At 39.0% G+C, this 12834-nt stretch overlaps 1 protein-coding gene across 1 annotated transcript in view; it reads left to right on the forward strand.

The window, feature by feature from the left end:
- Positions 1–3338: 3338 nt before the first annotated feature.
- The window catches only part of CCDC152 (coiled-coil domain containing 152), a 40135-nt gene continuing 30639 nt past the window's right edge, over positions 3339–12834 (forward strand). Inside the window, exons 1-2 of the mRNA XM_077816803.1 lie at positions 3339–3425; positions 5946–6051. Coding sequence (XP_077672929.1) covers positions 3339–3425; positions 5946–6051 — 193 coding nt within the window. The remainder of the gene's footprint in view (positions 3426–5945; positions 6052–12834) is intronic.

The following is a 12834-nucleotide window of genomic DNA, read 5'->3' on the forward strand; positions in this document are numbered from 1 at the left end:
TGTACGTTATGTGAATGAAGCTATGGTTGAAGACTTGTTGTTTTGTTGACCATTGGAAGAACGTACAACTGGAGAAGATATCTTCAATCTGACTAATGAATATTTTCAAGAAAAGGAAATAGATTGGTTTCGTTGCCTAGGCATTTACACTGATGGGGCCTCATGAATGATGGGGAAGTATACTGGATTTGTAGATAAAACAAAAAAGGTTGCATCAAAAGTCTCTTGGACTCATTGCAGTATCCATAGACAAGCCCTTGCAACAAAATGCATGCCTGAGGGACTGAAGGAAGTGCTGGAATATGCAGTAAAAATGGTGAATTTCATAAAATCACAGCCAACAAATTCCAGAATATTTCACGTACTTTGTGAAGAAATGGGTAGTATACACAATTTTCTGTTGACCCACACCGAAGTTAGATGGCTCTCACGGGGCAAAATCCTTTTGCGCTTGTTTGAGCTTAGAATGGAAATCCTAGGGTTTTTTTCAACAGCCACCCTTTCCACCTTGTCAGCTGTATGGAAAATAACGTCTGACTCCAGAACCTGGCTTATTTAGCAGATATTTTCTCAAGAATTAATTACCTAAATTTATCTCTTCAAGGCCTCAATATAACAGTTTTCAATGTGCAAGAGCGAGCTGAATCCATGATAAAGAAGTTGCAGTTCTGGGAAAGTTGTCTGAAAACAATCAAACTGAGTGTTTCAGTACTCTTCATGACTTCCTGGCAGAACATAAACTTCAGTTGGATCAGTGCACTAAAACCAATACACCTAACAGGACTTTGCACAACTTTCCAGCTCTGTCAGGCGATAATGACTGGATTCACAACCCTTTTGATGATACCACTTTCTCAACACAGATATTGAACACTGAGAAAAAGAGAAATTGATTGAGATCTCCTGTGATTACTGAAAAGGAGTTTCAGAAATCTGTCATTGATCAACTTTTGGCTGAGTTTAAGAAATGAGTAGCTTTTTCTGCCAGAAGAGGGTATTACAGTTTTGTTACCATTTTCAACAACATACTTATGTGAGAAAGCATTTTCCTCATATGCACATCTGAAAACCAAATACAGAAACAGACTTGATGCCGAACCAGACCTGAGACTTTATCTTTCTCCAGTGGTTCCAGACTTCCAAGAGCTATGCAGAGCAAAGCAAGCACATCCATCACACTGAGGAAATTTAAACTTAAATCCCTGGAAAATTTTTAGGAGGGGGTTCACAAGATTTCACAATTTAGTGAAAGGGGTTCGCGGGTTCTTAAAGTTTGGAAACCACTGGGCTAGACAACTATATTTCAAGGATGGCACAGGTTTACTTGGCCCTCCCTTACCACTGGGCTTTATAACTTCTCGAGGTCCTTTATAGCCCTCCATTTCTATGATTCTGTACAGGTAATTACTTATTAGGAAGAAAAGTTTTATTCTGTAATGCTAACCACATTTTGTACATATCTTCCTGAAAAATATTTGTAAAGTTAATTAGCTGTTTAAGTAATCTGTGAGAACAAAAAAAAAAAATGTACTCATCACAGAGTGCTAATGTTTTTACATTATTGTTTTACTAATGAAGCTATATAATATATGTGTATATATATATTATACAGGCTTCTAATCATTACATTACCAAGAATATCTGCTGGCTTGATGACATAATTTTGTCTGCTAATCAAAACTGGTCACTTAAATGCACATTTCTGTGTAATTTTCTCTTAAATGGTTTTATCTAGAAATCCATTCAATTTTTTTTTATACTGCACATTCCAACCTCTGGTCTTTTTCTATCATGTTGCCACTTACTGTTTGTAAAAATTGAAAACAAAAGGTTGTACAAACCATCTTGAAATTAAAAGTTGAAATTAAAAGTTGAAGTTAAAGCTCTGTCCTAATTCATAATTTGTTCTGGTCTTTCGGTTGTTTCCTAATAGAGTCTTCAGGTTAATGCATATAGATTGTCTTTATAAATATTTATTACAAGTGAGACTTTCTTGTAAATTTATGTTTAAGTTCTTAGAGTGAAATTTCAAAAGTGTTGACCTTTGTTTCCACTCAAGTCAATGGAAGTTTTTTACTGTTCACTTCAGTGGGAAAAGAGTTAGGCCAGCACAGATTGCTTTTGAAAATCACACCCCACTGTGAGACATAAAACTGTGAATATATGTTATATATACTGTAATACAAGGCTCACTGGCCTGCACCCAAATCATGGTTTAAAAGAACACATAAAAGTGAATTTATGCAGGATTGTAAACCTGAGTAGTTAAGTCTAGCAGCATGTACATTATAAACATAAAATAACTGGGCCAAATTCTATATTAATTTACACTCTGTAAAATCCCACTGATATCAGTAGCATTGTATAGGTTTTAAAGCAGCACAACATTTGATCCACTGGTTCTAGTATCGGTGCAGTGTGGTATAAAGGAGTAAGCACATAGCTGTCTTAACTATTCATGTACTGTGTAGTTTGGGTACATCACTTAGCCTTTCTGATTCAGTTTCCCTAGCTATAAAATGAGGACAATCTATTTCACAGGATACTGTGGATTAATTGTCTTTTAATGTTTGTAAAGTTCTTTGTACATGTAAACCACTAATATTTATTTGGCATAGTATGTTGATGATATGGTTGCAGCTTTAGTTTTGAACTTCAGCAGAAAATTCAAATTCTTACAAGATTGCCCGCTATTCTATTTAATAACATTGCCTCTGTTTTCTGACATTTAAATATCATTCCTAGAAATGTCACTAAAGGTACTAGAGAGACAAGATGGGTGAGGTAATATCTTTTATTGGACTAAATTCTGTTGATGAGAGAAACAAGTTTTTGAGCTTACACAGAGCTCTTATTCGGATACTAGTGAGAATGATTTTTTAAAATGGTTCTCATAGGTGCATATGAAATAGTACATCTAGAAAAATGTCTGCAACACTTTCTGGCTTATTAATAAAGATAAGTGAAATATTATATGTAAAATCAGCTATGTCTAAGTTGGATAGAAATTCATTTTAATTTGCAAGACTAATTTGATTTGAAGATAAGACATATTTTGCTCACATTCACACCCATGCAATCCCTTTGACACGTGAAATGAATGGGGGCATAGGTGCTGGAACTTGGGGTGTGGGGGGTGCTGCAGCACCCCGTGGCTTGAAGGGGTTTCCATTACATACAGGATTTACAGTTTGGTTCAATGATTCTCAGCACCCCCACTATAAAAATTTATTGCAGAACCCCTGAATGAGGGAAGAATTTGGTTCAAGTAGTGCAAATTCTTAAATCAATGTTAATTTTATATATAATAAATACTGGGTGATATTTTCTAGAAACAAATGAATCACACCAGTGAAGCAAATATGAAGAAAATCAGCGTGGCAAATCTTGATAAACTTTTAGATGACTTCTCACAGATAGAAAAGGTAGGTAACAAAATTAAGCTGAAATGGCTCTTTGTTAACACTTTGTGACATCTTTTTAAATGCTTTTTTTAGTGAAATTGTCTTCAGTGTGGCATCTGCAGTTGTCATACTTGTGGAATGCGCCCCCTAGTGCCACAGAACTTCAAAATCTGTTGCAAAGTAGTGCCTATTTGTGCCACACAATATCCTCTCTCACCACTGAATGTTTGGAGCCAACGCTGTAAAAAGGCTGTCGTACAAACATAATCCTGGATCTGACAGTGGATCAGACATCTGCCCTGCATAGCAATAGAATGGGCTATCTTCAGCTTTAAACCCAGCAAGTCAGGGATAGCTGGCACCAAAGACTTCAGAGCCAGGTATATCAGATCTATAGCTGTAAGGCCAGATTTCTAAAGATATTTGAAAATCCCACTCGTAGCCTATCTGCATCTTCAGGTGCCAAAATACCTTTAAAAGTCTTGTTCATGGTGCTTTATTCACCAATGAGCATCAAGACCTCATTGGCACAGGGAACACCTCAGAGAAGCGGCCCCTCTGGTACCAAAACTTTATCAGTGCTGAGGCCACTTTGGCTTCTAGATAATATGACAGAGCAGCTCTCACCAGCACCAGTTGCTAATATTAAGTAAGCACTTACTGGTGTGTTGGTTCATTGGTGATAGACTCCTTCAGTACCAAAGAGCTTTTTCCGTTGGAACAAGTCATGCAGATACTTTTTCCGTGCAGGAATTGTCCAAGGAAATTGCAGCAACAGTGAGGACCTCTTTTAAGTATGATCTCCTAAGCATCAAGCAGTTCATTTTAAGGATGTATCACTTCCTCAAAGATTGCACACTTTCAGAGATATTACTGCAATTTTTATTTAATTAGAACGACTCAGCCCAAGTTCCTAAGGGATTGTACTGCTCACTAGATTCCCACAGTGGGAATATGCAGAGGCCACCTCAAGAGAAAATAATGATTTTCCATAAAAACTGTGGTTATACAACAGTGTTGTCTCTGCATATTCACACTACCTGCCCACCTTGACTCTTCCTCAGAATTCTACTCATATGGGGCTTTCGTCAACTCCACTGAAATTAAGAGGGATTCCCATTGAGTTCAATGGGAGCTGGATCTGGCCCATAATGTTCTGGAGTTTAGTGGAAGAAATTGAGTCAGTAGAGCTACACAGCCCTTTTATAACGACTGTCATTATCATTACCTTCCTCTCCTCTTTTCCAACACCAAGGTTGGATAGGGCCAAGATTATGAGCAGATGCTGTCCACATCAGTTTTGAGTTACTATTTTAGCCTACTGAGGGGGTTGCCTGGATGGTTTTATATATACCACTCTCTCCTGGGACATCCATGGCTTCTTTCACCATGCACTCTTCCATAGAGAATAATTTTAGGGTGTCAGTATGAGGTTATTTTAGCAACATCTCCAACCATTGTAGTTGGCACCTTCTGATGATTGTATTTAACTACTGCACTTTGAGTCTTCTACAGATGTCATCATTAGGCATGACAAGGTTAAGTAGACAGGTATGGCACAGGCCCCTCATTTTAAATGTGTGCAGCTTTTACTCCAGACACTTAGTCTGTACCCATGTTTCCTAATTGTAAAGTAATGTGGACACATGGGTGTATATAATCTGGTTTTAGCTGTCGTGGACACTGATTTAAGATTCCAATTGTTTTTATTCAGGCACACAAACATTCTGCTGGCGTTAGCGATCCACTTGTTGATGTCATCATCCTAATGGCTGTCATGTGTTATGATGGAGATCAAGTAGCAAAAGCTGTCCACTTGGTCGATGTCTACACCAATCATGACTAGTTTAGCCTATTTCTTTGATTTTTTGATGTTACCATTAGTTTGGTCTTTTGTCATTCTTTTTTAATCCCCGTTCTCTGACTGCTGTGTACAGGTTGGTTGCAACTTTTTGGTTGTATTCCTCCAGAGGCATTATCACTACAATATCGCCTACAAGGTCAAGGTGATTGATAATTTCCCCCCATTATCATCCAACTTCCATCAGTACTACCAAGCGTGTTGGACAAGATGTTTTCTAAATATAGAGCAAAAACCTTGGCTTGAATATTTAGTTCTGCAAGAAGAAGCTTACAGAGCCCGAATGGATTCTGCTTCCCAAAGATTCCCACAGCTCTGCAGCTTGGACGGGGACATCCCTAAGCTTGAATATGGAGAAGCAATACACTGATTTCCATAGTAACCATTATCAGAGAGGAGCCTAAACCTTTAATTATCTACAATGCAAGCCTCTAACACCTAACTTCATTTCTTTATGGCTAAATCATAATGGCAGTATAATAGACCTGGGAGGGAGGCACTGAACTATTCTGTAAACCTCAGCTCAATGTTGTTGGTTTTTTGTTTGGTTTGATTTGGGATTAGTTTTTTGTTTGGTTTTTGTAACTTTCACTTGAAAAATCAGAGATTTAGATTGAAAATTTAGAACAAAAGGATTTAATTTAGCATTAACCTACAGATATTTCAATATTTTTTTGAAGAAAATAAGCGAAATTAATGGAAAGAATAGCCTTCTGGATCTTCAGCTGGAAAAATGTAATAGGTTATTAACATTAAGCCAATCGAAGGAAGACTCAATAAAAGAGGGTAAGCATTATTTTAATGCTTAAAAATACAGTTGATTCCATTCTTGTATTTGACAATTCAAAAAATAATTCCACTATCTTCCATCATAAAATGTACAATAATAACTTAGTAAGGAACGTAAGATATCCTATTAATAAAGCAATTTTCTACAAGACTTTGGAGCCAATCCAGTCAGATGTCCTATTTAAATGTATGGTAGACAAGAATGTTGATTAATTCATAACAGACTCAATATGAAAGGTAGAAGGCCAAGGGGAGACGATTACAGTAATCATGAGAAATAGCCAAGGCATGGACAAGAGTTTTAGCAGTACAGATAGTCAGGAAAGGTCAGATTTTGGTAATGTTAAAGAAGCGGTGACAGAATTTGGAAAGAGGGTGGATACAGAGGAAGAAGTAAAAAGAAGAGTTGAAGATTACTCCAAACTTTCAGGCCTGGGAGACTGGAGGGGCGATGGAGTTGCCAGTAGCAAAGGAGAAGGATCTGGAAGAAAGGTAATTTCAGGTTAGGAAAAGTTTGAGAAGGTGGTGGGATGTTCAAGAGGAGATTTTCAGAGACATTTGGTAATGGTGAGCGTGGAGAAGGGGAAGATATCAAGGGTATAGACAACAGACGTTAGCTGCTCCCCAATAACTAGTGAAGCAGCAAACATTTAGCACAATATTGCTTTTTTTATGTAGGCAAAACTCCCAGTGGGCCCACAGTTAATTGTCAAGGTGTTTTTTTTTTTTTTTTTAAATCAATCACACAGGTATAACCATATGGAAAATTTGTCAAGATATGTCTTACAGACATGGTCACATTAAGGCATAATTCTTGGGATTGGGGATTCTTAATCACAAGTGGTTTACACTCAAATAGGGGTGGAGCAGCAAGCATTGGTTCAGTCTGCAGCTAGTTTCTCTCCACTGCCTTGCCTACTGGGTATACTGACTGGGTTGCCTCATTTGTGAATATCACCAAGGATTCAAAATGAAAGGAAGACAAGAGCTGTCCAGGGGTGTTGTAAAAATATTATTAAAATATAATAAAAATTTCCACAAGATGTATGCAGCAAAGGTTTTCAAAATGTGCTTGGACTAGAGCCCTGCATGGGGCTTTTTAAAATCCTACTTCCACCCGCTCCTGCTATTATGGCAGCGAGTCCTGCTGGACCCATGGGATCCCAGTCCCTCTGAGGGCTCTACACTAGTCTTGTGCAAGACTCTACCTTGAACCTAAAGGATGGTATATGGGCAACAAGTTTCCATCATTCTGAGTGGAGAGGCAGAACCAGTCACTGAAAATGGAGGTAGAAGTAAAGATGTGGATGCTCTCCCTCTATGGGTCATATTTGAAGAAAGTTGGTTTTCCTTGGGTCTTAATCATAAAGCATTGAGATGCAGTATGTAATCTATTTTTTAGCATGAATAAACATTATTTATGAAAATAAGTCTGTAGGACACCCAAATAAGACACAATTTAAGGGACTGGGATTGGAAGTAAGTAAAGAAGAATTACATGATTCCTGAATAAAGAATGCAATTGTGTTCTGTAAATTATAGGTGGAGCTGAGAGCGCCACCTATTGTTAAGATCACTTGACACTAATTATGAGACCCTGTTTTTACTTGCTCTGCCAAACTTACTGTGTGTGTTGAAATTTTCCACGTAGTGTGTCTGCCTCAGGTTGAATTCTTTTAGAAATTTTCAGCAAAAATGGTTGAGCTCCTTCTCAAAATAAGGTGAGGGGAAAACACATAACTTTAGACACATTAAAAAATATCTTACCACCTTTTTTGGTGAAAAGCTTTGTCGTCTCCATGCTTTGGAGCAGGCACTTCAAATTTGGCAGCGGGGGGGTATCCTTTAGCATCAGAGGTGTGCCTTTTGTTGTCTCTTTGAAAATTCTCCAAAATTTGGCCAAATTATGAGCCTCTGAAAATCTCAGTTCACAGTAGAGACAAATCTCAGTAGAGACTTGGAAGTTTGACAGGTAATTTTTCTGAAGAGTCCTTCTGTACAGAGCATATTCGAGTCTGGTACTGTAGGCGCTGAACAGGACTTTTCCTGCAATTGCTGCTTCTGGCTTCTGAGGATGCTGTGGTAATGGGCACAAGAAATGAGAGCAAGGAGATTAGCTGTCTTTCCTGTGCTCTCTGTGCTCCCCGTACTGGCCGCCAAGCAGTGTGAAGAGGAGGATGAAGTAGCCTACTGAAATGCAGGGGCTGGAAATTCAAAGGGGTAACGGAGGGAATAGATTGGGTGAAGGAGCCTAGGGGAAGACTGGGAGAGGAAACTGGAAGCTTAATCTAGCTCCTTGTGTACATCGTTGTTAAAGTCTTTGATTTCATGATCACAAACTATTTGTTTCCACACAACCCCTACTTCATTCAGTGCAAAGGATGGATGATGCTCTGGAGTGGTATCAGGATTGTACAGTGAATGAGGTTTTGGTCTGTTGGACCCCCTGCCTTATTTGTTGCAGATGCTGGAAGATATATTGCGAATGACAGAGGATTGCAGGAAAAGAAAGGATGGCCTCAGACACAGGCAACCTTTATTCTAGCATTTCCTGACTTCTGAGTGCTTGGTTTTGCAACCTTAATATTCTTTTAATGTAGTTTTCTGTGTGTAGTTTCTAAACAGTATGAGTTTTTTAAAAGAGGCATGCACACAATATCTAATGAGGATTTTATATTTTAACATATTACAGGAGAGCCATCTTGTGTTCACATGTTAATATTGCAAATGTTTGCAAAAACTGAATAATTTTTTGCTTATAAATATGTTCTAGTTTCTGAAATTATTTACCAATAAGAAATGGCCAGTTTCCCAAACAAATACAAATTGTATTTTCATAGTGGTTTTATTTAAGATGCTGTGATGGGGTATTTAAACCTGCACTAGCATGGAAGAGGATAAGGAGCTACTTTGGGCTGGAGTAGCCCTGCCCTGTCACACCTGCAAATGGTGCCAGGACTGGAGGAGGAGTTAAAAACAGGTAATTCCACTCAGATGGGGAATCCTGGAATGGGAACAGACTGTTGAGCTTTTCCAGCCCAGGAGAGGGGACTGACAGCTTGCAGGGCCCCTGCCCTCCAAGAAAGAGGGTGCAGAAATCCTGAGTTGAAGGAGAAAAGAACTGGAGCCCAGTGAACTCTAAAGTAGATACTGATACTCCAAGGGCCCCTCTGAAGTAAGGGAGGTCCATATGCTGGAGGGAGCTGCTTTACCTTTCTCTTGTTTAACTCCTTTTGCTGGCTATGGGCTGTTTAGTGGCATCACTCGGGACACAGAGAAGGGATCAGACAGTCTCAAGGCCCCAGTAAGAAGGTGAGTGCTGACATGCTAAAAAGATGACCTGCGACACCTGTTGGGATGGGGGTGGAGTAATTGACTTGTGTGTGTGCACTCCCCATGTAGCCTAAAGGGGGTGCTCACCACAGAAAGATTTGTAACAGATGAAAAACTGGAACAAAGTACAGAGCTGCATACTCTTTGAATTTCTCCAACTTTGGTCTGGATTATAAAACACATGTTAATATCTGATATCCAAAAGGGGAAAAGAAAGCTTGGACAATAAAAAAACCTTATGTTTATTTAGGAGCTATGTCTAAACTAATCCTCCTTCACCTTCTACTTAATAGCCAAATTTAAATTCAATTAAGAAGAAATGGAAGAATATCAGAAACAATGTCTCCATTTAAAATAAATTTGATGAAATTTGAAGATGCATTTAGCCTTCATCTGTTGGTATTTCCAATAAAATGTGAGACTTAGAACACACAAAAACTATATAAATTATCAAGGTACTGGTTCCTCTCGTCCTGTAATCTTCAGAATTAATAATCCCACCAGTGTCATTGTATATTACATTAAAAAAAACTATATTAATTAAACATTAAGGTTGCAGAGTCAAACACTAAAAGTTAGGAAATGACAGAATTCGAATAATAGCATCATAGAAGTGTAGGACTGAAAGAGACCTCAATAGGTCATCTAGTCTACTCCCCTGCACTCAAGGCAGGTCTAAATAATAACTAAACCATTCCTGACAGGTGTTTGTCTAACCTGTGTTTAAAAATCTCCACTGATGGAGATTCCCCAGCCTCCCTAGGCAATTTGTTTCAGTGCTTAACTATCCTGACCACTGTTCCCTCTAAGCGGTGTGTGTGTACGTGCACACACACAGATTCTAAACCCCATGCACACGGTGAAACACCGTTCGCACAAAAATTTGCACAGGAGACATTTTTTACGCAAATGGCCTGTCAAAACTTTGAGGGAACATTGATCCTGACAGTTAGGAAGTTTTTCCTAATGTCCAACCTAACCTTCTCTTGCTGCAATTTAAGCCCATTGTTTCTTGTCCTATCTTCAGAGAACAGTTTTCACCCTCCTCCTTGTAATAACCTTTTAGGTACTTGAAAACTGTTATGACGTACGTACGTCCTGTCCCCCACCCAGTATTCTTTCTTCAGACTAAACAAACCCAATTTTTTCAATCTTTCCTCATAGGTCATTTTTTCTAGACCTTTAATCATTTTTGTTGCTCTTCTCTGCAAAATGGGAATAATAACATCTTACCTCACAGGGGCGTTAATATAAATTAATTAATGTTTGTGAAACACTCAAATGCTACAGTAACGAGTGCCATAGAACAGTCCCTGAGAAACTTAATAATTCTGTACTCATAACAGGGCTTGAATGATGTGCAATAATGCAGAATGGAGCCACAAACTGAATGATGAGAAAATGAAATATTGCATAGCTGCTCCTTCAGTGAGCACCATTCATCCTGTGCACTGAATGAAGGGGCCACTTTAAAAAAAAATGTGAAAATGTAATTAAAGACTGTATCACAATGCATATGCACAAAGCAGCCAAATTAAGATTTTAAGGTCACCTTAATTTTGTCATTGCCTTGCTGTTGGGTGCTTAACTTCACAACCTTAACATTCTTTTAATGCAGTTTTTGTATGTAATTTCCTAGGTTTAAAAAAACCCCTGAAAAAACAGAAATTCTATCATGTTAGCACCATATTTACACCCACTTGGTCCATCAGCAGGCTTGGAACCTTTAGATCTAAAGAAATCTCTGCTGCTTAATCTAACAGAGTAACTGGTAGAAGTAGTAGGTTGTCATTGTTTTATGTGGGTCAAGCAGTAGTTAGATGAGGCACACGTTTGCCAGTGGATTTCACAGGTATTTATTGACAGCAGAGGAATGCTGACATTTAAGGAGCCTTGTTCTGTTCAAGAGTTTGAGGGCAGCATACTTTAAGAGTTGTAGGCTCTTCGTCCTTGGCCTTCCGTTATGTTTTTGTCCCAGTCTTTGTCCTCTACCCCCACCGCACTTTGGCTCCTCATCTAAGTCTCATTCCCCTTCCACCAGCCCCCTTGATTCTGTGTCCCGGTCCCCTGGTTTAGGGTCCCATTCTTCTCCCAACTGCTGCCTCTTGGTTCACAGTTTCAGTCCCTCCCTGGTTTCTCATCCCACTTCCCCCTCTACCTACCCCCGCCTAAGTCTCCACCATGGCACCATGCCCCAGTTTACCTTCTCCTCTACATTCCAGTCCTCCTCCTCCTTGCTGCCTAGGCTCCAGCAGTTAGAACACAGGACAGACAGCCTTCCTGCTTTCACTTCCTGTGCTTGATGCCCCAAGAAGCCCCTGGTATTGTGAATAGTTCTCTGAAAACATTCAGTCAATGTGCAGCAGCAGTCAAAAAAACTAACAAAATGTTGGGAATAATTAGGAAAGGGATAGATAATAAGACAAAGTATCATATTGCCTACATATAAATCCATAGTATGCCCACATCTTGAATACTGTGTGCAGATCTGGTTGCCGCATTTCAAAAAAGATATATTGAAATTAGTAAAGGTACAGAAAAGGGCACAAAAATGATTAGGGGCATGGAACAGCTTTCATATGAGGAGAGATTAATAAGACTGGGACTTTTCAGCTTAAAAATGAGACAACTAAGAAGGGATATGATAGAGGTCTATAAAATCATGACTGGTGTGGAGACAGTAAATAAGGAAGTGTTATTTACTCCTTCTCATAACACAAGACCTAGGGATCACCAAATGAAATTAATAGGCCGCAGGTTTAAAACGAACAAAAGGAAGTATTTCTTCACACAGTACAGTCAACCTGTGGAACTCTCTTTGTCAGAGGATGTTGTGAAGGCCAAGACTATAGCAGGTTTCAAAAAATAACTAGATAAGTTCATGGAGGATGGGTCCATCAATAGCTATTAGCCAGGATGGGCAGGGATGCAAAACCATGCTCAGAAGTGTCCCTAGCCTCTGTTTGCCAGAAGCGGGGAAAGGGTGACAGAGGATGGATCACTTGAGGATTACTTGTTCTGTTCATTCTCTCTGGGGCACCTGCCATTGGCCACTGTCAGAAGACAGGATACTGAGCTAAATGGACCATTGGTCTGACCCAGTATGGCCATTCTTATATTCTTATATTGCAAGGAAATTCCTGTTCATCCCTGTTTGGATTATGCCCCATGCAAATAGAATCTTCAGAGAATTTAGCTGCCAAACTCTAAAAGGTCTCTACTGAACATGTGCAAATTAAGATTTTCAGAGGCTCAAAACTTGGCCAAGTTCAGGGAGATTTTCACAGGAATGGCAAAAGGCACATCCCTAACATCAACATGACCCCTCACTTCCTGGCCAAATTACAAGTCTCTGTTCTGAAGTAGGGAGGTGCTAGAGTTTCTCAACAAAAGAGTTGTAAGAATTTTTTTAACATGGCAGAAAACAATGTATTCTTCCCTCATTTT

The sequence above is a fragment of the Eretmochelys imbricata genome, chromosome 5 (assembly GCF_965152235.1).
Source record: "Eretmochelys imbricata isolate rEreImb1 chromosome 5, rEreImb1.hap1, whole genome shotgun sequence".
Classification (NCBI taxonomy): Eukaryota; Metazoa; Chordata; order Testudines; family Cheloniidae; genus Eretmochelys; species Eretmochelys imbricata.